This window comes from Narcine bancroftii, chromosome 6 (assembly GCF_036971445.1).
Source record: "Narcine bancroftii isolate sNarBan1 chromosome 6, sNarBan1.hap1, whole genome shotgun sequence".
NCBI classification, from domain to species: Eukaryota; Metazoa; Chordata; class Chondrichthyes; order Torpediniformes; family Narcinidae; genus Narcine; species Narcine bancroftii.
This window is the reverse complement of record NC_091474.1, coordinates 246,183,786-246,210,756: the sequence shown is the minus strand read 5'-3', so window position 1 is coordinate 246,210,756 and position 26,971 is coordinate 246,183,786. Positions and strand designations below refer to the sequence as shown.

Here is a 26,971-nt window from a genome sequence, read left to right as displayed (position 1 = left end):
CTACATTTTCAAAATTATTATGAAGCGGCCCAGTTGAAGTTTATTAGCAGGTTGATGGATCCTAGCTGGGCTAAGCTAGAAATGGCATGCATTTCTGAGGTCGAGGTACTTGAATTTATATTTTGTTGGAACTTGAATTTGTTACAGGAATATAATATGCCGGTATTGAAACATATGTTAAAGATCCGGATTTAAAAAATAGGGTTTTGGGATCAAAAAATAAATTATCAATTTTAACTCCATTGTATAATAATCAGCTTATTTCTTTTACAATGTATAAAGACAATACAGGATTGTTTTGAAGAGGGACAATTTCTTTCTTTTAATCAATTGAGAGAGAGATTTGATATATCTGTAAATTCTTTGTTTGTGTATTACCAATTTAGAGCCTTGGTAAAGGATAATTATGGTAGAGAGATGCATTTACCTGATTTGTCGAGATTTGAGTCTTTGACTTACTCTGTACCAAAGAAGGGTTAGATTTCGGTTATGTATAATTTGTTACAAGATTATATAGATAAACCGGATTGGGAGAAATCTAAACTTAAATGGGAAAGTGATTTAGTGTTTATTTTTCCCGAAGATGATTGGGTGGATATGTGTCAGGACAATGTAATCAAATTGACTAATGTAAGATATGGAATGGTTAATTATAATTTTTTACATCAATTATATTTGACTCCTGAGAAACAGAAAAAATATGGATTTAGTAATTCAGACTCATGTTTTAGATGTGATTCATGTATTGGAACTTTTTTTACATGCTGTTTGGACTTGTGTTAAAGTTCAACCATTCTGGCAAGGAATTAAAGAAGTTTTGAAGAAATTGTATAACTTTACATTACCATTAGATCCAATGATTTTCTTGTTGGGTAATTTAATTTCATTGAGGTGATTGGGTTTGGATAAAATTCAAATTGCTTTTGTATGTTTGGTGTTATCAGTAGCACGTAAATGTGATGCGAGTACTTGGAAAGACAACGCAGAGATTAATATACTTCGGGGTGTGGCAAGATGGCGTAAGGATCAGACGTGCCTTCCAGTCCTCTCCTGACTCTATCTTATTGTTTTGTCTAGAAATGCCCGTTAAAATTTTTTAAAAGTTTAGATAACTTCAGTGCTGTTAATTTAACTTATGATGGTACAATTGGTGGAAAAGAGCAAAAAAAACGACAACAGATCATCAAAAAACTACATTTTCCAAAAGTTCGTTTTGGAGCCTACCTACAGGAAAGACACCGGGACTCAGCGTGAAATGGATCCCAGGAGAGAGGTACAGTGTTCGGATGTAGAGCTCTATGTTACATCAGTAGAGCCCCCTAAAGAGGGCGCCAAACAGCCTTTAGAACAAAGAGTTACTCAAAGGCATTTGTCAACTGTAGAGGTGGCGCTGCAAACTGCATCTCTTGAGATTACAAGAACCTATACAACTTGATGTACTGGGAGAATTTAATACATTATGGACTGGGGAAAACCCCGGCCAGCGTCCTCCAGTCATTGCTGGAGAGGCTGTGGCTGGGGCTTCCACATGCAGTCATACTACAAGGAAGGCAACCAGAATGAAGGAAAGAATAGAAGATCCTTTGGAGAAGAAGCAGGAATCTGTTGAGCCAAAATCTCTTCCAATTGAAAAGATTTTTGTGAATCTTGAATCTAAATTATCTTATACAATGCAGGGATTATCCAAGATTATGACTGAACTTGGTACTAGGTTTAATACTTTGGTGAAAATACATTCTCAACAGATGGCTGAGTTTGGAGCTTTTAAGCTTGAAGTGAGAAATAAATTTAATTCGTGTGAAGATGGTATAGACGGGGAAGTCACGCGATGGAGTAGTGGCCAGACGGTGAACTCCAGCCCTCTCCAGAAAAGTTGAAAAAAATAAAGGAAAGCACAAAGGCACAAAAATAAAAATTAAAGTAAAGTGAATATAAAGGTGGAAAGAAGATGGCGACGAAAAAAGAAAAGTCGAAACCAACGGTAAGAAGAAAGGAAGAGAAGACAACGAAGAAGAAGGAGAAGTCCTTACCTGTTCGAAGAGGCCCGCGGTGGAGAGAGAGACCCGCTCCCTCAGGTCGGTAGAAAGTAGACTACAAAAATGGCTCGCTGAGCGAGTGGCGACCAGCTGGGGAGTCGATCTCCACAGCCGGCAATGACAGCTACAGAACAGCAGCAGCAAGAGGAGAACATAGAAGACAACGAAAACAAGAAAGAAGAGAAGAAAAAGAAAACAAAGAAACAACAGATGGCCAACCCAGAGGAAGAAGAAGAGGAAGAGTACAGTGAAATGGAAGAAGAAGGGAAAGGCAAGACAATGGATATATTTTCTCTTATTAAAGAATACATGGATTCATTTAAAGAATGGCAAGCACAAGAATTTAGTGATTTAAGAAGAAGAATAAACAGTACAGAAGAGAAAGTGAATAAAATAGATATGACCATATCAGAAATAGGAAAAAGAATGGACAAGGTGGAAGAACGAGAAGCAGCAGTAGAAATGGAGGTATAGGACTTAAAAGAGAAATTAGAAGAATCTAATAAAAAAGTTAAAGAGACACAAGAGCTGTTAGCTCAGAAAATAGATATAATGGAAAATTATAACAGAAGAAATAATATAAAGATAGTGGGCCTTAAGGAAGATGAAGAAGGCAAGAATATGAGAGAGTTTATAAAAGATTGGATCCCCAGGATCTTAGGATGTCCAGAACTACAGCAAGAAATGGAAATAGAAAGGGCACATAGAGCATTAGCCTTTAAACCACAACCACAACAAAAGTCAAGATCCATTTTAGTAAAATTCCTAAGATATACTACAAGAGAAAAGGTACTGGAGAAAACAATGGAGAAAGTAAGAGAGGACAACAAGCCACTGGAGTACAAAGGGCAAAAATTTTTTATTTATCCAGATATAAGTTTTGAACTCCTGAAGAAGAGAAAGGAGTTCAATACAGCAAAGGCGATTTTATGGAAGAAAGGGTATAAATTTATACTAAAGCATCCAGCGGTATTGAAAATATTTATTCCAGGACAGCAAAACAGACTATTCTCGGATCCAGAGGAAGCACGAAAATTTGCAGAACAATTACAAAATAGACTGAGAGATGAAGACGTGTAACGAGAGTACAAAAGACTGCGAACTAAAAAGACGTGTGTATAGGACACTGTGACAGAGGTGCCCCAAAAAGTTACAAGGACTGCCTAAAGAAATCTCTTGGTGCCTGCCACATTGACCACCGCCAGTGGGCTGATATCGCCTCAAACCGTGCATCTTGGTGCCTCACAGTTTCTCCTTTGAAGAATACCGCAGAGCCCACCTCACTGACAAAAGGCAAAGGAGGAAAAACCCAACACCCAACCCCAACCAACCAATTTTCCCCTGCAACCGCTGCAACCGTGTCTGCCTGTCCCGCATCGGACTTGTCAGCCACAAACGAGCCTGCAGCTGACGTGGACATTTACCCCCTCCATAAATCTTCGTCCGCGAAGCCAAGCCAAAGAAGAAGATATATAATACATATATTACATAAGTGTATGTGCATTTAAAAGAAAATATATAGTGAAAAGAGAAGAATTAATGAGGGAAAAAAAGGGGAAGAGAGGAGTAAAGAGGGAATTTAGAGAGTGACCTTTGTTGTATATAAAAATTGAAATCTTTTCTCGGGGGGGGCTGGGTAGGGAGAAATTACGGTCACTGCAAAATCAGTTGACGCTTGCGAGTGAATTCGCAAATCCAAATGGAGAGGGGAGATGTGGTTGCCCGACAAGGGATAATGGGCAACTCAGGAAGGGGAGGGGACAATGGGGTTAAAGAAATATTAGGTAGGAGAAAAAGGGGAATGTTTGATGTGTTAAAAATGTTGTCTTATAAACTGTTCAAAGAAAGAAAGCAGAAATGGATGAGAAGGAAAGGTGATGATGAGGAAACGGAAGGGAAAGAAACAAAGTATAAAATGGCTACATTAAACTATATGACTTTAAATATTAATGGAATACATAACCAAATCAAAAGGAAGAAACTGCTAAATTTACTGAAAAAAGAAAGATTTGATATTGCATTTGTGCAAGAAACACACTTAACTGAAGTGGAGCACAAGAAATTAAAGAGAGATTGGATAGGACATGTAACGGCAGCGTCATATAACTCAAAAGCTAGAGGAGTGGCTATATTAATCAGTAAAAATGTACCAATTAAAATAGAAGAGGAAATAATAGATCCAGCAGGAAGATATGTAATGATAAAATGTCAGATATATTCGGAGTTTTGGAATTTACTTAATATATATTCGCCTAATGAAGATCAAAAATTTATGCAGGATATTTTTCTGAAGATAGCAGATACGCAAGGGAATATATTAATAGGAGGGGATTTCAATCTCAATTTGGATTCAAACATAGATAAAACCGGGGAAAAAATTAACAGAAAGTATAAAGTAACCAAATTTATAATTAAATCGATGCAAGAAATGCAACTTTTGGATATATGGAGGAAACAATACCCAAAGGAAAAGGAATATTCATATTATTCGGATACACATAAAACATATTCAAGAATAGATTTATTCCTGTTATCAGCTTGTATATAAAATAGAGTTAGGAAAACAGAATATAAAGCTAGAATATTATCGGACCATTCACCCTTGATATTGACAACAGAGTTAGAGGATATCCCTCCAAAAATGTATAGATGGAGATTAAACTCCATGCTACTTAAAAGACAGGATTTTAGAGAATTCATAGAAAGACAAATTAAAATGTATTTTGAAATAAATACGGAATCAGTATTATATAAGTTTATATTATGGGACGCAATGAAAGCGTTCATCAGAGGGCAAATAATAAGTTACGTAACTAAGATGAAGAAGGATTACAATCAGGAAACAGAACAGTTGGAAAAGGAAATAGCAGATATAGAGAAAGAATTAGCAAGGAAGGAAGACACTACTAAAAGAAGGGAATTGGTAGATAAAAAAATAAAATATGAAACATTTCAAACATATAAGGTGGAGAAAAAATATAATGAAGACAAAGCAGAAATATTACAAACTAGGAGAAAAAATGCACAAAATTCTAGCGTGGCAGCTTAAGACAGAACAAACTAAAAGAATGGTATTGGCATCAAGGAAAAAAGACAAACAGATCACATATAATCCAACGGAAATTAATAAAATTTCAGAGAATTCTACGAACAATTATACCAAACTGAAAACGAAGGGAAAGAAGGCAAAATAGATGAATTCTTAACTAAAATTGAACTACCGAAATTACAAACAGAGGAACAAAATAAATTAATAGAACCATTTGAAATAGTAGAAATACAAGAGACAATAAAAAATCTGCCGAATAATAAAACACCAGGAGAGGATGGTCTCCCAATAGAATTCTATAAAACATTTAAAGATTTATTAATTCCTCCCCTCCTGGAAGTAATCAACCAGATTGATAAAACACAAAGCATACCAGATTCATGTAAAACAGCAATAATTACAGTAATACCAAAGGCAGGGAAAGATCCACTTGCACCAGCATCATATCGACCAATATCTCTACTTAACGCAGATTACAAGATAATAGCTAAATTATTAGCAAACAGATTAGCTGATTATGTACCAAAAATAGTAAGTCTAGAACAAACTGGATTCATAAAAAAAAGACGAACAACAGATAATATTTGTAAGTTTATTAACTTAATTCATGCAGTAGAGGAAATAAAACTCCAACAGTAGCGGTTACTTTAGACGCAGAGAAGGCCTTCGACAGAGTAGAATGAAATTATTTATTCAAGGTACTACAAAAATTTAGTTTACCAGAGAAATATATTAATTGGATTAAAGCATTATATAAGGGGCCATTGGCAAGAGTGACAGTAAATGGATATGTATCAAAACATTTTAACTTAAGCAGATCAACAAGACAGGGATGCCCACTATCGCCCTTATTGTTCGCGTTAGCCATAGAACCACTTGCAGAACTGATAAGAACAGAAAACAAAATAAAAGGGATAAAAGGCAAGGAATACAAAATCAGTTTATTTGCAGATGATGTTATAGTATACCTAACGGAACCAGAAACATCAATAAAAGAATTACATAAGAAATTGAAGGAATATGGAGAAGTGTCGGGATACAAGATTAATGCAAATAAAAGTGAAGCAATGCCAATGAATAATGCGGATTTCTCAAAATTCAAGAAAGAATCACCGTTTAGATGGCAAATGCAAACAATACGATACCTAGGTATACAAATAAATAAAAACCTCAGCCATCTATATCAACTTAATTATTATCCACTAATGAAAAAAATACAGGAAGATTTAGAGCATTGGAAAGACTTACCATTAACACTAATAGGAAGGATAAACTGTATTAAAATGAACATTTTTCCAAGGATACAATACCTATTTCAGGCACTGCCAATACACTTGACAGAAAAATTCTTCAAGGAGTTAAAGAAAATAATAAGGAAATTTTTATGGAAAGGGGGGAAACCGAGGATAGCACTAGATAAATTAACAGAATGGTATAGACAAGGAGGTTTACAACTGCCAAATTTTAAAAATTATTATAGAGCCGCACAATTAAGATATCTATCAGATTTTTACCAAACAAAAGAAAAGCCAGATTGGACTAGATTAGAGCTAGACAAAATAGGGGAGAATATACCTGAACATATATTATATAAATGGGATGAAAAATTGGTAAAACATAGGAATTCTCCAGTATTGCACCATTTGCTTCATATTTGGAAGAAGATTCATGTAGAAAGGAATAAAACAAATTACCAATTACCAAAACTAATAATGACGCAACATCAGTTACTCCCTTTTACAATAGATAACCTTTCCTTTAGAGAATGGGAGAAAAAAGGGATCAAAACAATAGAAAATTGTTTTTCGGGGAATAAATTATTATCCTTTGAACAAATGAAGGATAAATATAATATAACTCAAGATACAGTGCTGGCATATTACCAATTGAAATCCTATTTAAAGAATAAATTGGGAAGTAGTCTGAAGTTACCAGAAGGAAGCAATTTTGAATATCTGATTACAGACACAATGATAATTAAAAAATTTATAACAAACATGTATATCAAATTACAAGAAAAGGAGAATGAGGAAATAAATGATAAAACTAAACAAAAGTGGGAACAAGATCTAAACATAAAGATAAAAAAGGAAACATGGGAGAGGTTATGTTTAGGAACTATGAGAAATACAATAAATACGAGATTACGTATGATACAATATAATTGGATCTTTCTTTGGCTTGGCTTCGCGGACGAAGATTTATGGAGGGGGTAAAAAAAAGTCCACGTCAGCTGCAGGCTCGTTTGTGGCTGACCAGTCCGATGCGGGACAGGCAGACACGATTGCAGCGGTTGCAAGGGAAAATTGGTTGGTTGGGGTTGGGTGTTGGGTTTTTCCTCCTTTGCCTTTTGTCAGTGAGGTGGGCTCTGCGGTCTTCTTCAAAGGAGGCTGCTGCCCGCCAAACTGTGAGGCGCCAAGATGCACGGTTTGAGGCGTTATCAGCCCACTGGCGGTGGTCAATGTGGCAGGCACCAAGAGATTTCTTTAGGCAGTCCTTGTACCTTTTCTTTGGTGCACCTCTGTCACGGTGGCCAGTGGAGAGCTCGCCATATAATACGATCTTGGGAAGGCGATGGTCCTCCATTCTGGAGACGTGACCCATCCAGCGCAGCTGGATCTTCAGCAGCGTGGACTCGATGCTGTCGACCTCTGCCATCTCGAGTACCTCGACGTTAGGGGTGTGAGCGCTCCAATGGATGTAGAGGATGGAGCGGAGACAACGCTGGTGGAAGCGTTCTAGGAGCCGTAGGTGGTGCCGGTAGAGGACCCATGATTCGGAGCCGAACAGGAGTGTGGGTATGACAACGGCTCTGTATACGCTTATCTTTGTGAGGTTTTTCAGTTGGTTGTTTTTCCAGACTCTTTTGTGTAGTCTTCCAAAGGCGCTATTTGCCTTGGCGAGTCTGTTGTCTATCTCATTGTCGATCCTTGCATCTGATGAAATGGTGCAGCCGAGATAGGTAAACTGGTTGACCGTTTTGAGTTTTGTGTGCCCGATGGAGATGTGGGGGGGCTGGTAGTCATGGTGGGGAGCTGGCTGATGGAGGACCTCAGTTTTCTTCAGGCTGACTTCCAGGCCAAACATTTTGGCAGTTTCCGCAAAGCAGGACGTCAAGCGCTGAAGAGCTGGCTCTGAATGGGCAACTAAAGCGGCATCATCTGCAAAGAGTAGTTCACGGACAAGTTTCTCTTGTGTCTTGGTGTGAGCTTGCAGGCGCCTCAGATTGAAGAGACTGCCATCCGTGCGGTACCGGATGTAAACAGCGTCTTCATTGTTGGGGTCTTTCATGGCTTGGTTCAGCATCATGCTGAAGAAGATTGAAAAGAGGGTTGGTGCGAGAACACAGCCTTGCTTCACGCCATTGTTAATGGAGAAGGGTTCAGAGAGCTCATTGCTGTATCTGACCCGACCTTGTTGGTCGTGATGCCACCATCATCACCCTGTACAAAAACAAAGGCGAGAAATCAGACTGCTCAAACTACAGGGGAATCACGTTGCTCTCCATTGCAGGCAAAATCTTCGCTAGGATTCTACTAAATAGAATAATACCTAGTGTCGCTGAGAATGTTCTCCCAGAATCACAGTGCGGCTTTCGCGCAAACAGAGGAACCACTGACATGGTCTTTGCCCTCAGACAGCTCCAAGAAAAGTGCAGAGAACAAAACAAAGGACTCTACATCACCTTTGTTGACCTCATCAAAGCCTTCGACACCGTGAGCAGGAAAGGGCTTTGGCAAATACTAGAGCGCATCGGATGTCCCCCAAAGTTCCTCAACATGATTATCCATATAATTGGATACATAGGTTATATATCACTCCTCAAAAGTTAAATAAATGGGATCCAACAGTATCTGACAGGTGTTTTCGTTGTAAAAAAGAAATAGGAACAACAATTCATGCAATCTGGACTTGTGAAAAGGTGAAAAAATTTTGGGAAGATCTAAACCAGATATTAAATAAAATTACAGAAAGCAATATACCAAAAAAACCCAGAGATCTTCCTCCTAAGTAACATAAAAAATAAAGAATTTGGACTTGATTTGGAGGGTGTACAAAAAAGATTTGTTAAGATAGCCCTAGCTGTAGCAAAAAAATGTATTATGTCAAACTGGAAATTAGAAGATAATTTGAAAATACAGCAGTGGTATATAGAAATGAATAAATGTATTCCATGAGAAAAAAATAACATATAGTTTAAGAAATAATATAACATTATTTGAACAAATATGGGAGCCGTACATGGAATATAATAGAGAAAACCTACCGGGACATCTATCACCTAAAATGACAAAAGGAAAAGAGAATGGAAAGAATTGACTCAGTGGAAGTTTTTGTTCATTAATGTTGAGTGACAACATTGTTTGATGAGTTTGATGTATCTTGGACTCAGAGTTTTGAATGGATGGAGGGGGAGGTGGGGGGGGAGGGGAGGCAGGAGGAGGGGGAGAAAATGACACTGTATATATTTGAAAGGAGAAATGTGTATATCTTGAATAATGTGATCTATAGTGTGAAAAATTTAAAAAAATTAAAAAAAAGAAGATATAGACGAAATACAGGATCAAGTTTTTGATGTGACCAAAATGGTCAAAGACTTACAAACTCAAATTAAAACTTTGGTGAAAAAGATTGATTATTTGGAGAACCAATCCAGACGGAACAATATAAAGATTATTGGTTTGCCGGAAGGTATGGAGGGACCAGACCCAAGAAAATTTTTTACTGAATGGATTCCGCAGGTGTTGGGTCAAGAACATTTCCCGGAAGGTATAATACTGGAACGTGCTCACAGAGCCTTGCGTAGAAGACCTATTTCAGGTCAAAGTCCAAGACCTGTTTTGGTTCGTTGCTTGAATTATTACGACAGAGAAATAATTTTACGAGTGGCTATTAGAAATGCACAACAGAGAAAATCACCCTTGATGATTCAAAATAATCGAATTTTCTTCTATGCGGATTTGAGTCAAGAAGTTATGTTCCAACGACGGGAATTCAATCCTGCTAAAGAGTTGTTGTGGAAGAAAGGTTACAAGGCAACCTTTAGATATCCAGCTGTTTTGAAGGTTTTTCAAGATGGTTGCCAACCAAAGTTCTTTGATTCTCCAAAGGAAGCTATAGCATTTGCTCAAGAACTGCCAATTACTCAGTTTCAACAGAGACATAGTCCACCGCGATCTCTAAGGAGACAAGAGATGGAAGAAAAGAGCCGTGCTCCAAGAAGGAATGGTTGTAATGGTGACTCGGCAGTTGGAGCTGATTAAAAGAAGAGTTGTCCTTTTTTTTTCTAATTTTTTTTTAAAAAAGGGATATTAAATAATGATGATGTTAGTTTAAGATGAAGTGAGAGTTGGGGGAGAGAACTGGATAGGCACTATTTCCTGAAAGTCATCTGCTACGTGTGAGTTATCTCACACCCATTTTTTTTTGGGAGTTACCGCATTGCGCGGTTTAGACGGGAGGGGGTATTTTTAACCTCCTACCCGTTTTTTTTCCTTTTTTTTGTATTATTAGATTAAAGAGTGAAGGTTTTTTTTTTGTTTAAATATAAAAAAGCATAAGAAAGTATTTGATTGTTTAAAAAACTAAAAATTGATGTGGTTTTTTTTGTAAAGTTTATTCAGTAGATAAGGAATATTTGAAATTTAAATGTGAATGGGATGGATAAGTTTTTTTAAATATTTTTTTCTTTAACTTTAAGGTGAAAGGAGTGGTAATTCTGGTGTATATTATTTTGCTATTTTAGTTATAGAACGAAGGGAATAATGGTGAAAGTTATAAATTGAATTGTACAATTCTTAATGAGGCTTGAATTTTGTTTGTGGTTTATGCTCCATTTGTTGAAGATATAGATTTCGTTGTAGATGTGTTTTTATTATTTGGATATCTGAATTTTAACGTAATGATTGGGGATATTTAAATGTAGTATTGGAGCTTTTATTGGATAACTATTCAAGATGAAAAGGGAAAGATGGTGGAAGAGTACTAAAATGGAATTGTACAATGCTTAATGAGGTTTGAATTTTGTTTTAAGATGGTGGTTTATGTGACTAATATGATGATAGATGTGAAGTTAGTTGATATTTGGTGAAGGTTTATCTCTATAGAGAAAGTTTTTTTTTCATCTTTTTTTTCCATGCTACAATTTTTTTTAAGAATTGATTATTGTTTAAGAATTTTTGATAGATATTGTTAATAACTTTACTAATTTTTTATATTATGTTTGAGTTAAATATATGTTTCATCTTAACTTTTGTAAGTGGGTTTTTTTCTCACATATATTATTAACTTTATTAATTCTTCACTCTTTATTTTGGGGGGGAAGGGGGTGTTGGACTAATTTGAGTCGGGTTATTAATGTGTAATATTTATTGGGGAGGGTATAGTTTATTTAGATTACTGATATTGTATTGTAATTTTATTATTTTATTCTTAATTTTTTTAAAATGTAATCCTATATGTTATTCATGTTATAAAATCTTAAATAAAGTTTTTAAAAAAAACTCATTGTCAGTCATAAGTTGTTGTTCTGTACATCAGGTTCATTGGAATCAACCTTTCCATAATCGACTCTGTCTTTGTCTTTCAATATTCAAAACGTTTCAATGACATCCTCTCTCAATCTCCTAAATTCCAATGAGTGCAGTCCACAAGAGGCACCAAACATTGCTCATATAACCCCTTCATTCCCAGAATCATTTGTGTGAACCTCCTCTGAACTCTCTATAACATCAGCATATCCCTTCTTAAATGAGCCCAAAACTGCTCACAATCAACATTCCTTCTAATTTTTAGTAGTGTGCACAAAATTATTTTGTTATGCAAATTTTTTCCCTGTGTCAAAAGTATGTGCGCACTGAATGCTTGTGCAAATGTAAACTTGAAAATGTTTCATGGCAAATAAAATTGTATTGGCATATTTTGATACAAGTATGATTGAATTCTACGAAGTAATGTATTTAGCTAAGATTTTATTCTATACTTTGAACTACTTTGTTCAGTTGATATTCCATTAAATAAAACATCAATGAGTATTTCTTATTGTTATGTGATGCAATGTTGAAATAAATTAATAACAATAACACCCATCAATTCATAGATCATTATTATTAAATTTGCTGGAAATGGTAAAATCAAAACTCATTCAATTACAAAGCTAGTTGACAAACTAACGATCCTTTATGTGAAAATCTTCACATATAGCACAGTTTCTGTAGGTTTACAAAATATTTGACATAAAACTGCACAGAATAACAACAGAATATTCATAGATACTTAAGCCACTCAGTTACTTTTTTCTCTCTCCTGTCTTTAGTACTTACCCACCCCACCATTTTATTCAGACACCTGTCTACATTTTGCTCACACTTTGATGAAGGGCTCAAACTTAAAACGTTGGTTATGTATCTTTATCTTTGCTATACAAAGTATACCATTTGACTCGTTGAGTTTCTCCAGCATTGTGTTTTTACACCTCATTAGTCAGCAAGGCGCAGCAGTGCCAACACTCCCGAAGGACAACCTTTTACAGGAGCTCAATTAAGAGAGTCCTGTCTGGCTGCATCATTGTATGGGATGGTAGCTATAAACCATCTGTAAACCAGATGGTTAAACCAGAGTCAATCTCTGTCTTAAATACACCCAATGACTCAGCATCCACAACAGTCTGTGGAAAGAAATTTCACAATTTCTTATTAAACAGAGATTTATAAACCAGAGTCTATACTGAGGATCATTAAAATAGTCAAGATCACTGAGATCTCTCTTTCCTCTATCAATGACATTTACTGGGAGTGTTGCGAAATAGGGCACAACCTTTCAATCTGGAGCACAGTATCTTCAACCCACTGTCATCAAGAAGGTGGTACAGGAACATCAAAATCAGGACTGCCAAGCTGAGAAATAGCATCTTCCTTCAGATTCTGAGACTGATGAAAATGTGAAAATCACCCAAATATTTATATATACACTACAGCTCCAATTACCTGAAATGGTCAGGTCAGGACCTATTTCAGATGACTGAATTTTTTAGATAACTGGTTATTATTTAAATAGCAGCAACAAGAGCTTGGTGCAGGTCAATGGGACTAGGTGGGAGAAGGTGTTCAGCATGGACTAGAAGGGCCGAACTGGCCTGTTTCTGAGCTGTAATTGTTACATGGTTATGTATAAATATATATGCTTATATGGTTAAATTACTTCCATCAATGTTTAAACAACAACAAACAACAAGGGAAGGTTTTCTTAATCATTAAAATAATGTTTAATTCTCACCAAAAAAATGCTGGCCGCTGCCAATCCCCAATGCTCAGCCAATCACCAAGACCTCTTAACTGCTGCTACCAATCCTGGACATGTCCCCACTGCTGCCACCAATCCCCAGGGAGGCTTCCCAGACCGGTGTGCTCCTGTCTCCCCAGGGGCTTGTTCTGGCAGGGGCTGTTCTGGCTTCACATCCGCCACTCTGGCACCTCTTCGGAGCCACTCCAGCACCTCACGGGCCCACTCAGAGCAGTGGCTCAATGTGGGATCTTTGTTGCCCATAACCCCCCCCAGATGGAACTGCTCTGCCAGTGCCAGCACCAGGGAAATACGAATGCCTGTCCAGCTCCTGCCTGGGAGGCCACTCTGCTCGATGACTCTAGGACAAGGAATTCTTCCAACAGTTTGCGGCTGGGAGGCAGCTCGAGAGGAAGAGTTGAGGATAAAAGTCAATAGGGGTAGGTAAAGAAGAAATGGAAAGAGAGAGGGGAGGGACTAATTACATATCGGACAAATTTTTTTTCAATCTGTGAGGCTAGTTCGGCTCCAAAAATTTTTTTTCGGATAACTGAGGATTTCTGATTGTTTCGGATATCCTGTTGTCCAAAATTTTTCGGAGGCAAACAGATGTCTCTTCAGGATCAAAAAATTTTTTGGATAAATGAGGATTTTCAATAATCGGAGTTGTACTGTATTTATTTTGATTATTTATGCAAAACTATTTTGTCGGATTGTATATGTACAATCAGGTGATAATGAACCTGAATTTGAAAAGTCTAGTTTGCCTCATGCACCTGATGATGCAACAGCAGCTTAAAAACAGACAAATATTTCTACTTGGCTTCGTGTCACACGCTTGCCTCCAATCTCTGTAACAACCCTCTGCCTCCTGCTATCAAGCCAATTCTGCATCCAATTGGCTACCTCACCTTGGATCCTATGCCGACCACACATGAACTTGTCAAGTGCTTCGCTAAAGTGGTGTAAACAATTCTCAATCTTGTTCACCAGCTCTTTAAAAAAAAATAATTTGGGAGGCACAACTTCCTACACAAAGCCATGCTGATCCACAATGCAGATTGAGAAACAGATGTCTTAGAACATAGAACACTACAGACAGTACAGGCCCTAGATGTTGTGCCAACCCATATATTCCTTTAAAAAAAGTACTAATCCCTCCTTACCCCATAACCCTCTATTTTTCTTCCACCCATGTGCTTGTCAAAGAATCTATTAAATGCCCATTTCAACTTCCACTAGCATCCCTGGCAAGGTATTACAGGCAGCCACAACTCTCTTTAAAAAATCTTACTCCTGATGTCTCCCCTAAACTTCCTTCCCTTCACTTTGTACAGATGTCCCCTGGTGTTTTCTATTCCTGTCCTGGGAAAATGGTTCTGGCTGTCCACTCTATCTATGTCTCTCATAATCATGTAGACCTCTATTAAGCTTCCTCTCATCCTTCTACATTCTAAAGAGAAAAGTCCCAGCTCTGCTTACCTTGCCTAATAAGACTTATTTTCCAATCCAGGCAATATCCCAGAAAATCTCCTCTGCACACTCTCCATAGCTTCCAAATCCTTCCTGTAATGAGGTGACCAGAACTGAACACAATACTCCAAGTGTGGTCTTACCAGAGATTTGAGGAGTTGCAACATAGGCCTTCTTAACTGTCCTATCAACCTGCATGGTGACATTGATGGATGTATGGATTTAGATCACAAATTCCCTCGGTTCAACCACTCTCTTAAGTAACCAACCATACTTGGCCAAAAATTTCCTCGACTAACAATATATGTGGTGAAAAAAAATAATTTGAATATTTACTGAGCACCCCCCACCACCCCTGCCGCAGTTGGGACTCTATAAAAATATTTAATTCAAGGAAGCTTTATGAATGTTAAACAAATGATGAGAGAAAACAAACTTTTCTCATCGTGTGGAGTGATCCATCGCTTCCCATTAATCAGGACAAACACGCACTACCTCTCTTGTGTATTCACAGTTTCCTAGAATCGTATTTACCTCAAAAGCAGTAGAAAATGGTAAAGGACAGAGCATCTCAGGGGAAACCTAACATGAGAAGAATTCAAACCTATCAACCTGCAACTTCTCCAATATGAAAGAAGAAGCAGGGCGAGGATTGAGAATGCAAAGAGCAGTTTACATTTCTGCTGCTGTTGCTCTCTTTTATAATTATAAATTGTGGGATCATCACATCCTACAAGTTGTGGGTTTACAATTTATGTAGAAAATATAGAAAAATAATCCAATTTCTAGAAGCTTGACTAAACCTCATCATGGAGGAATCATTTTGCCTACCTGTTGTACACATCCTTGCTCAGGCCAAGTGCTGCCACTTTAACCTGCCGCTGGGCACTGATCAGGCAGTTTCGAGCAGCCAAGTCCTTGTGTACAAAACGATGGTTTGACAGGTACTCCATTCCCAGTGCCACCTGGGTGCAGATATCTACCTGGAAAAGTAAAGGTGTTAAATTAGGAGTATGTATATGGATCTTAAGAAGGAGATCATAAGCCAGACCTCTATTTTAGCTGGACCCCTGGGGAGATCAACCAAGAGTCCCTGCTACTCTGGATCGAATGGAATTTATCTTAAGGTGGATCTTTGCAACATTGGTCAAATGCAACAATTTACATTTTTAAACATGAGATAAAGGTGGGTTCAAGGGTGAAATGGAAGAAGTTCTAGGGGAAATTCTTCACACAGAAAGTGGTGGGAGTATGGAATGAGCTGGCAGTTAAAATGGTGAATGTGGGCTCAATTTTAACATTTAAGAAAAATTTGGAGAGGTACATGGATCGGAGGGGTATGGAGGGATATGGGGCAGTCAATGGGACTAGAAAGAATAATAGTTTGGCACAAATAGAAAAGTTGAAGGGTTTGTTTTCTGTGCTCCAATGTTCTATAAAAAATTTCAATTAAAAATTGGATGCTGAGCCTGAGGGCAAGACACTTGGAAGTGTGATGAAAAGTTCAAGAGGGAGAGCATAACAGGAGCATTCTGAAGCCATCAGATCCTCCAAACTGTTCCATTGTTCAAGGAGCTCACAGCTTCCCCCCACCCTGCTCCCCACAGCCTTCAGATTTTAATGTCCATTAACTCCACCTTTAATATATTCATAGAACTCTACAGCACAGTACAGGCCCTTTGGCCTACAGTGCTGTGCCAACCTAATAACTTATACAAACAACTGCCTAGAACTTGCCAACTGCATAGACCTCAATTGTGCCACCTCCACTTCAGGGAGTTCCGGGGAAGAGAACTCCAAAGACCTGCAACCCTCGAGAAAGAAACAGCTTCTCACCATCTTAAACTGTAAGTCCCCAGTTTATTGAAACAGAAGATTAACCAAGTGGATGGTGAGAGAATGCTTGTCCAAGGGGTGGAGGGGGTAATCTAAACAGGGGAACAGTTTCAGAATCCATGATGCCCATTGAAGAAAGAGACAAGAAAGAACTTCTTTCCCCGGGCCAGAAAACTTTGGAACTCTGCTCCAGCAAAATGAAACCTGCATCACTGAATATGTTTGAAATTGAGGGTCAGAATTGCACTGAAGAGGAAGTTGAAGATTGTGGTGGATATTCAGAAATGAAATCAAGGCCATAATCAGACGAGCTGGGATTTTACTGAGTAGCAGAACAGGCTGAGGGGACCATGGGACCTGCTCCTGTTTATTGTCCTTGTAGAACTTTGCAACTCACATTATAAATGCACTATCTTGACTGGTCCTAAATGTACAGAGTAGAAGATTTCAGTGGCCTGGCTTAGGGAAAACAGCCAAGGATGACATTTGTGACAGATGGCCAAAGACCCACTGGAAAGAACACTATACTAGTACAGGAAAAAACAGTTCCAGGAGTCCTTCCCTAGCCAAAAGGCAAAGAGTGGGAATAAAGTGAGCCTTCTCTTGCTGGCTGCCGGTGACAAGTGTTCTGCAGGGGTTGGCATTTGGTCCACTACTTTTCAAGTTGAAAGTAAATGATTTAAATGATGGATTTGTGGCTTTGAGAGCAAGTTTGCAGATGATATAAAGATAAGTGGAGGGGAAGGTAGCATTGAGGAAGTAGGGAGTCTACAGTGAGACTTGGATAGGTTGGGAGAATGGGCAAAGTGGCAAATGGAATACAGTTTAGGGCAGTGTATAGTCATGCACTTGGTATAAGGAATAAAAGTGTAGACTTTCTTTAAAACAGGGAGGGAATTCACAAAGTGGAGGTCCAAAGGGACTTGGGAGCCCCAGAGCAGGATTCAACAAAGGTTAACTTGCAAGTTGAGTTGATATTAAGGAAGGCAAATGCATTCATTTTGAGTGGGCTAGAATATGAATGCAAGGATACAAACCTGAGCCTTTACAAGTAGTTGGTCAGACTGCATTTGGGGTATTATCCATGTCTAAGGGTGTACTAGAGTTGTAGACGGTCCAGAGAAGTTTATGAGATCAATCCCAGGGATGAGAGGGTTAACATACAAAGAGCATTTGATGGTTCTGGGCCTGTACTCACGAGTTTAGAAGGATGAGGGGGTTCTCATCCAAAAATACCGAATATTGAAAGGGCTAGATGGAGTGTTTCCAAAGGAAGAGTCTGGGTATACAGGGTACAGTTTTGATAAAAGGACATCCCTTGAGAACAGAGATGATGAGGTTTCTTTAACAACATCTGTAGAATTTGTTGCCACAGATGGCTGAGGTTAATATGCTCTTGATTAGTTATGGAAAGAACGGCATTGAAAGGAAAAATACATTAGCCATGATTTGAATAGTGGTGCACACTCAGTGGGCTAAATGGCCACAAAACTCTCCAGCTCAGTTGACAGCATTTGGGGAAGGTGTAGAGGGCAAGGTAACACCAGAAAATCTGGACAACAGGTGAAAGTATTCCGTGTCAGAATTACTGAGTGGACTCAGGGAATAAAAAAGTGGAGACGGTGCAAAGAAGTTGAAATTTGTCAACATAGTGACATCATGGTTCTGTTCCCAGTTTTGGAACAGCAACGTTGAGTAGTTTTGTGCCCGGCACCCTTCCAATCGTGATCACCTAAAGCAGTAATTTATTTTCCAGCTAGTATTCAAACAATTGAAAAGACACATCGACATATTCTTGATCCACTACCTTCTGTTTCAAATGCAATGGCTGTGACTTGACCTTCTCGTCTTTGCCCTTCATAATGCGCAGGAACTGTTTGAGGTCTCCCTGGAAGACAAGTGGTGATGTGAGAGTGCTTAGTAATGTCTTGGTTGAACCAGGCCAGTGCAAGGTGGCAGTCACTGCAGCACAAATATACCAGGGTGATAGTCAGAGTACGTACATGACATCAAATATATCCCTGAGATTCTTTTTCTTGCGGGCCAGGCAGAATAACCACTTATTGGTAATGCAAAAAACTGTACACCGTGTAAACATTTTAACAAATAAAGAACTGTAAACAGATAACAAAATGTAAACAGACTGTGCGATAGAGAGAGAATAATTTAAAAAAAATCATGAAGTGCAAATATCCCAAAATCAGGAATATGTTTCCTGCCTCTAATGTGTCCAATCCCTTAATAATCTTACATGTTTCAATTAGATCCCCTCTCATTATTCTAAATTACAGTGTATATAAGCCCAGTCACTCCAATTGTTCAACATATGACAGTCCTGTCATCCTGGGAATTAACCTCGTGAACCTACGCTGCATTCCCTCAATCGCGAGAATGTCTTTCCTCAAACTTGGGAGACCAAAACTGCACACAATACTCCAGGTGGGGTCTCACCAAGGCCCTGTACAACTGCAGAAGGACCTCTTTGCTCCTATACTCAACTTCCCTTTTTATGAAGCTTTCTTCATTGCCTGCTATACCTGCACGCTTACTTTCAGAGATTATCTCCCTTTTCCCTAATTACACCATTCATATAGTAATCTACCTTCCCGTTCTTGCAACCAAAGTAGATAACCTCACATTTATCTACATTAAACTGCATCTGCCATGCATCTGCCCACTCACTCAACCTGTCCAAGTCACCCTGCATTCTCATAACATCCTCCTCACATTTCACACTACCACCCAACTTTGTCATCAACAAATTTTCTAAAGTTACTTTTAATCCCTTCCTCTAAATCATTAATGTATATTGTAAATAGCTGCTGTCCCAGCACCGAGCCTTGCGGTACCCCACTAGTCACTGCCTGCCATTCTGAAAGGGACTTGTTAATACCTACTCTTTGTTTCCTGTCTGTCAATCAATTTTCTATCCAGATCAGTACCCTAACTCCATTACCATATTCTCTAAGTCTGCCCACTAATCTCCTATGTGAGACCTTAACAAAGACGTCCTGAAAGTCCAGGTACACTACATCCACTGGCTCTCTCTTGTCCATTTTCATAGTTACATCCTTAAAAAATTCCAGAAGATGAGTCAAGCATGATTTCCCCTTCATAAATCCATGCCGACTCAGACTGATCCGGTTACTTCTGGATTTTTATTTTGAGAAAATAGTAAGTATATCAATTTGTTTAATTTGATTAATTATTTCTAATCTTTCTTTATTAGACTTTTTCTTAATATTGGCCTTATAAGAAATAATTTGTCCCCTCAAATAAGCTTTCATATTATCTCAAACAATCAAATTAGACATGGATGGGGAGAAATTAGAATTAAAGAGAAACTGTATTTGTTGCTCCAAAAAGTTTTAAAAAATTTGTCTGCAATTAAAGTGGTATTAAATGTCCATTGTCTTTTGGAAGAAGGGACGTCAGAAAAATTAAAAGTTAAAATGACAGGAGCATGATCAGGTACAACTATTGCTTGATAATCACATGCTTTAGTCCAAGAAATCAATTATCAATTAGAAAATAATCAATTTTAGATTATGTCCATTTGAAAAAAAGGAGCATTCTGTTATTAGAATTATAAAAATACCCTACATCTGAAACACCAAAATTTGATACTGTAGCAGCCCGTGCACGGAGACGCAAACTGGCCCAGAAAATGGCTGACGCATGCTGAGACCACACGGATATGGGTGTGACACCGGCCATCATCCCAGGTGACCTCCTGCATAGCGGGAAGACAGAGAATTGTGGTCCCACCTTAAACTAGTGAGATGGAATGAACAATCTGGCTGGGGAACACATTTAAATATTACTTGGTTCTCCAAAGTGAAAGTGCAAAAGCACACAAAAATCGAGAAAGAGATGGGAGTTCGATTTAGAAGTGCAAAATTTGTGAAGCTTCATTGATCCATATATTTTGGGTGTGTCGCAATTTAGGAAGATTTTGGGAAAACAGTTTTTAATCTTTATCAATTATTTTTAAGATCAAAATAGAACCATATCCTTTAATTGCCTTGTTTGTTTTTTCTCGTGAACCAGATATACTTGTGTCTGTATCTCAAGAGAAAGTTCTAGCTTTAGGCACGTTGATAGGTAGCCGAGCAATTTTAATCAAATGGAAAGATGAATCTTCATCGACTCATACACAGTAGTTATTTAAGTCTGAAGAAAATGATATCTCATTTACAACATTATAGACAGAAAGTTTCAATTTGAAAAGATATGGGACCCATTCATACTATCATGATCGGCAGATACAAGTCATTTGGATGTTCCGGCACTGTCTGCTTTCTGAAGTTTGCTATTTGATCCATATTCTCACTTTTTTTCCATAAGGTAACCTTGATTAGTGGGATGGGGTAGATTAGATTGTTTTTTATTGTTCTTTTTTTAAAATGAATTGATTATATATTGGTTTAATTATGGCTGTGCTCGATCATATCATCAAATTAGACAGATATTATTCTGTGCTTTGACCAAGACTTGGTACAATGTAACTCAACTGGTTTCTATCCAGAATTAATTTGTGATATATATGCTTTTGCTATATTGGCAGACTTTGCATGTAGATTATTATGTTAAACTCAATAAAAATATTTTCAAAAGAAAGAAAACATTGAATTGCTTGACTTGTTCATGACAATAAATTCTGATTCTGAGCCCATGTCCCCCAGTGACTCTCAAATGACCTACAAACCCTGATACATTTTGAAACAAATGTAAACTTGAACCTTAAGATGTAAGCAGTGTTTGGCATCAAGTCAAAATCATCAGTTCAAATAAAAACATGTACTGACTCACTAATTCAGGATATACATAATTTAACTCAGAATACATCGACTTTTGGTTCCTGATGCACAAACCAATTAGCCAGTCACAATGGTGGTTCACAAAATGTGCTACATGAGGAAGTTTTAAGTCACATTCGTGCCATTCTCTGGTAACCCCCAGTGCCACAGGGAAGTCTCTTACCAGGTCCACATACTCGATGATCATGTACTGGGGTTCCATTTCACGGCACAGGCCCAGCAGCCTCACCACGTTGCTGTGGTTCATTTTACTGAACATCTCAAACTCTCGCCGAAACTCCAACTGCAGCTGCTCATCCCGTGTAGTCAGGCTTTTCACCAGGACAACGGTCTCTGGCTCACTTTTGTCAATCCCTCGGGCTTTGGCCAAAAACACTTCGCCATACTCTCCTTTTCCTGCATTCACAAACAGTACCTAGATTAAAACACATACTCCAAAGCAGCCATTTCCAACCTGTTTTCAGCTATGATCCCCTTAGGATTCTGCTCAAAGCTCATCAGATCCCTTCCATAGAATCACAGAAATTACAGCGCAAAAAACAGGGCTTTTGGCCTTTCTCGTCTGTGAAGTATTATTCTACCTAGTCCTACTGACCTGCACCCAAACCATAGCCCCTCCCATCCATGTACATGACCAAATTTTTCTTAAATGTTAAAATTGAGCCCTTATTCACCACTTCAGCTGGCAGCTCATTCCACACTCCCACCATTCTCTGCGTGAAGAAGTTCGCCCTAAATTTCTCCCCTTTCACCCTGAACCCATATCCTCTGGTTTGTATCTCACCTAAACTCAATGAAAAAAGCCAACTTGCATTTACTCTATCTATACCCATCATACTTTTGTATACCTCTATCAAATCTCCCTTCTTTCTTCTCACTTCAGGGAATAATGTCCTAACAATAACATCCCAACTCCTATACTCAATTCTTTGATTTATGAAGGTCAAGGTACCTAAAGCTTTCTACAAGCCTATCGACTGTGATGCTACTTTGAGAGAATTACGCATCTGAATTCCCAGATCCATAGAGAAGATTTATAATTTTAAACCGAATCATAAAAAGTTGATATCAGTTCTTTGTGAGTGATTATTGTTGTCTCATGGTAATTCCCTGGACAAGACTAATAAATTATAGGAGCAAGATTTTCAACAATTATTTTCTGATGCTACATCGACTCTATTTTGAAATTGGTAAACTCATTTTCTCTATGTGCCCGACACTCATTATTACAATTTAAAGTAGTACATTGAGTTTACTTCTCCAAAGTTTATTGGCTAAATCTATTCTAATATTTCTTCAAAATGTGACAGATGTAAGACTAAAAAAGGTACATTGTTTCATATGTTTTGGTCATGTCCTTCTCTTTTCATTTATTGGAAAAGTATTTTTCATTCCTTGTCTTTCGTTCTTAATATTAATTTGACTCTTAATCCTTTTCTTGCCCTGTTTGCAACGAGTAAGTCAACTGACTTGAATTTGTCTGGGCTACAATCCCATGAGGTTGCCTTTGTTCTCCTTATTGCTAGAAGAGTTAATATTAGTGAGATGGAAAGATTTTGTCCTTCCTATTCATAGCCAATAGTTATCAGATGTGATGGCATGCCTGACTTTGGAAAAATTAGATGTTCTACTACTGAAATGAATTTTAACTTATTAAGTTTATCAGGTTCTTTTCTTAATTATTTTCACAATTTATAAGATTATTTAGATCCTGTTTTGTGGTTTGGTTGTTTTCCCTTTTACAGTAGTGGAACACATATGTTCAACCAATAACATCACAGGGGAGAGGTTAAATTATTAGCATAATTTTTACATTTTCTGTCTTTTTCAATATATCAGGTTATTTGTAGCCATATGTAACAATGTATTTTGGATACTTATTCCTATTATTATTATCTATGTATAATTAACTTATAAAACCCAATAAAAATATTGAGTAATGAAGAATTTCCCAGATCCCGGTGTTCTACCACACTCCTTAGTGCTCACACACACACACACACACACACACACACACACACACACACACACACACACACACACACACACACACACACACACACACACACACGGTTGCTTTTATACTGTTCAAGTTCCTGCAGTTTTTGCTGATCAACTGAGTCATCCATATTAATTACAATAGTGGGTGGGAACATTCATGCATATGAATGCCCTTCTTCCCCAGCCTGTTTCTGCTCAGTTAGCTGGGCAGCTTGACCAATGGCATTTTAGGGGTGTTGGTCTGATGGTGCCCCAGCTTCTACCCCCACCGGTTCGTTGTCCTGGGAGTTGCTTTAGGGATCTTTGTCTGCGTCTGCTGCCACGCGATGTGCCGGCCCAATCTCCGCAATTGTAGGCCACCACAGGCCCTCCTTATAAGGATTTCAGTCTGTGCTCCCCCTTAAATGTACTGTGGCCCGGGTTGGTGGGGGTGGGGGGGGGTCATATGGCACCTGTTGAGAATGGCTGATCCAAAGAGTGCAATCTTTGATTTATTTTTGATAGTACACATGCTTCAAACTAAACTATCCCCATTCAACTCCTCACCCCTCTATGCAACTGGATCCTGCACTTTTTGACCAAAAGGCCAGCAAAGTCCCTGATCTGATCATGCTAAAGCACTGACACACTCCACGGTTGTGTGTTCGAGCTGCTGACTCAGTTCATACAGAATCAGATGATTCATCAGAAGATGGCGTTATCCACAACAATGATGAGTCATCTTACAAAGGAATTAAACAGGGAGGTCTGCAAACGTTGTGATTGTACAGCAATACACAAAAGTGTGGGATAAATCCTGCCGGTCATGCAAACCCTAGAGGAAGTAAAGAGTAGCCAACTTTTTAGGGCTGAGCCCTTCGTCAAGGTATGAGCAAAAAATGTGTTTGAATAAAAGTGGAGGGAGAACTATCTACATATCAAAAACAATTTTTAACGATTGCTTTAGCAGTAGCAAGAAAATGTATAGCAGTGACATGGAAATCAGATACCCGTTTGGGTATGGAACGTTGGAATGCAGAAATGTATAGTTATGTTCCTTTGGAGAAGATTTCTTATAATTTGAGAAATAAGTATGATGTATTTTTGAAAATCTGACGCCTCTACTTAAGAATTGAGGGAATTAATGTTTAGGCCTTTTCCTTGAGCCTCGAACTTCATTAACCTCCTTGAAATATTATGCAAGAAATTATTAATTCTGTGTTGTAAGGGGGAACTTGCAGTAACCTGGTTTCTATTCTAGTTGATTTTTTCATTTTTCTTTTGGGGTTAGTTTAGTAGGGGAGGGGGTTGGGAGTTGGGGTTTATATCATCATCTAATAGATTGGATATTAATATTTGATTGTTATATTTTGTACTAGGATATTATTACATGTATGGAAAACTCAAAAAAAAAGTGAGGGAGGAGTAGGCAGGGGGAGGAGTAGGCAGGGGGAGGAGAACAGGCTAACAGGTAAGAAGCCATAGATGGATATCGGTAGGAGGGTAGAAGAGAAAAACAGAGAAAGTTGGCAGTCTCATAAAATGGTTGAGAACAACAACCAGAGTCTCAATGTGGACAAGACAAAGATGATGATTGTGGACTTCAGGAAGAATGATGGTTGACCACTCTCCACTGCACATCAATGGCTCCATTATGGTTACAACTCCTCCTCCTCATTAGTCAGGCAGCCTCAGCACCACCTACACTTCCTGAGGGTAAGGAATACAAGGCTATCAGCTCTCATCTTGACAACATTTTATAAGAGCACAAATGAGTACATCCTGCCTGGCTGCATCATTGTGTAGCAGGAAAGCTACAAAGCATCGAGCCAGAAGTCAATACAGAGGATTATTAAAATGGTTGAGAAGATCACTGAGGTTTTCCTTTCCTCTAAAGATGACAGAAGGGGAAAGAATTTTGAAATCAGGATTGCCAGGCTCGGAAATAGCTTCTTTCCAAAGGCCGTGAGATTGAAGGAGATTGAGTACCCTGGAACCTTGGGTCTCCTATAAATGAAATGAGTAAATTATTCAGGAATATTTGTACATATTTATTTTATGTATCTTTGTGTACAGTAAAAGTACAAAAATTCGGATGCCATTAATCCAGATCACCCAAAAATCCGGATTCTTTGAAAACTCTCAAACTTTTTTAATTTAGCAGGCTTTTGTGTGCATACATGATAAATGCCACAGATGTGGAAATGAACAAATAAATTATTTTTTGATCTGTTCACGTCTTCTTTATTCCTCCTTAAATTTGAATTTTAAAATTACTGCCTGAGAATCCGGAAAATTCAGACCAAAAGGCCTGGATCTTAGGATCTTCCATTGTATTATGTGTGTGCACTGTAGTCTGGAGAAATGCCTTTTGTTTGGTTGTACATTTTCAATCGGACGATAATAAAATTGAACTTGATATTCTGCACATAACTGAACCAATCAGGCCACTCACACACCAGGTATAGGGTTAATGCAGCAAAACACATTCTTGGACAGTGAGAACTCTCAGAAGAGCGTTTATTTTCAAGGAAGACTAGATCTCTCCTCAAGGCAACACTCAGCCACTCTTTTCCCTTGACACTCTCATTCAAGATGGAGCCATGTACAGAGGATTAATTGCCTCACCATCATAATGTTCCTGGCCCTGACCAGCAGGCATCACATCTGTGACAGATTAGGCTTCACGCAATGTTCATGATTGAATAGCAGATGAAAACTTGATGCTGGGCTCATTCTGACTCTTGAAATCAACTGCGCCTGACTTCCATCCACCCCACAATGTGATGGAATCTGCAGCCATATTATTGTACCCTGCACTTTCAGATCAATTCTGCCATGGAGGGTATTTTTAAAATTTTTCATCACTCAACTATCACCATCACTGAACATTAAAAAAAAGTCTCCTTGAATTAATGGAGACTCAAGATTGCAGATGCTTGAACCTGCAGCAAAGGTGGAGCAAAATCAGTGGGTCTTGAACGATTCCAACCCAAAATGTTGACAATTCTTTTTCTCTCACTGATGCTAGTGGATCTGTTGATTCCTCCTATGCTCATTGAATTAATGTCCAGTTTGTATTCTTTTGACTTTATCAAAAAGAATTTGACATTCAATTGTAAAAGAACTCTTGCTCAGCAAATAGATGAGAGTCATTGGTAAAGCACGAGCTGAATTTTATCTCCAGAACCAAAATTCCCATAGACACAAGGCAAAAAACATTTCCCTGAGTGAGGCATAAAAGTCTGCAGTTGCTGTGATTATGGTAAAAACACAAAAATGCTGAAGGAACTCAGCAGGTCACATAATATCCAAAGGAGGCAAACATATTACTGTGAGATGTGGTCCTACAGAATGAGTTCTGGGAGCTAAGCAGCAAGTTAACACACAGAACTTCCAAGGTGGCAATGTCTGGATTGCTACCCTTGCCACATGCTAGTGAGCAGGTTCAGTTTAATTAGTGGCTAAGGAGCTGGTAAAGGAAGGTAAGATTCTGA

At 38.2% G+C, this 26,971-nt stretch overlaps 1 protein-coding gene across 2 annotated transcripts in view; it reads right to left on the bottom strand.

Moving 5' to 3' along the window:
- The window catches only part of LOC138737212 (inactive tyrosine-protein kinase 7-like), a 315,556-nt gene that overhangs the window by 14,036 nt on the left and 274,549 nt on the right, over window positions 1-26,971 (bottom strand). For both annotated transcript variants that reach the window (XM_069887883.1, XM_069887885.1), the window contains 3 exons: window positions 21,658-21,890; window positions 18,482-18,562; window positions 15,670-15,821 (listed from right to left, as the gene is read on the bottom strand). In XM_069887883.1, coding sequence (XP_069743984.1) covers window positions 15,670-15,821; window positions 18,482-18,562; window positions 21,658-21,890 — 466 coding nt within the window. The remainder of the gene's footprint in view (window positions 1-15,669; window positions 15,822-18,481; window positions 18,563-21,657; window positions 21,891-26,971) is intronic.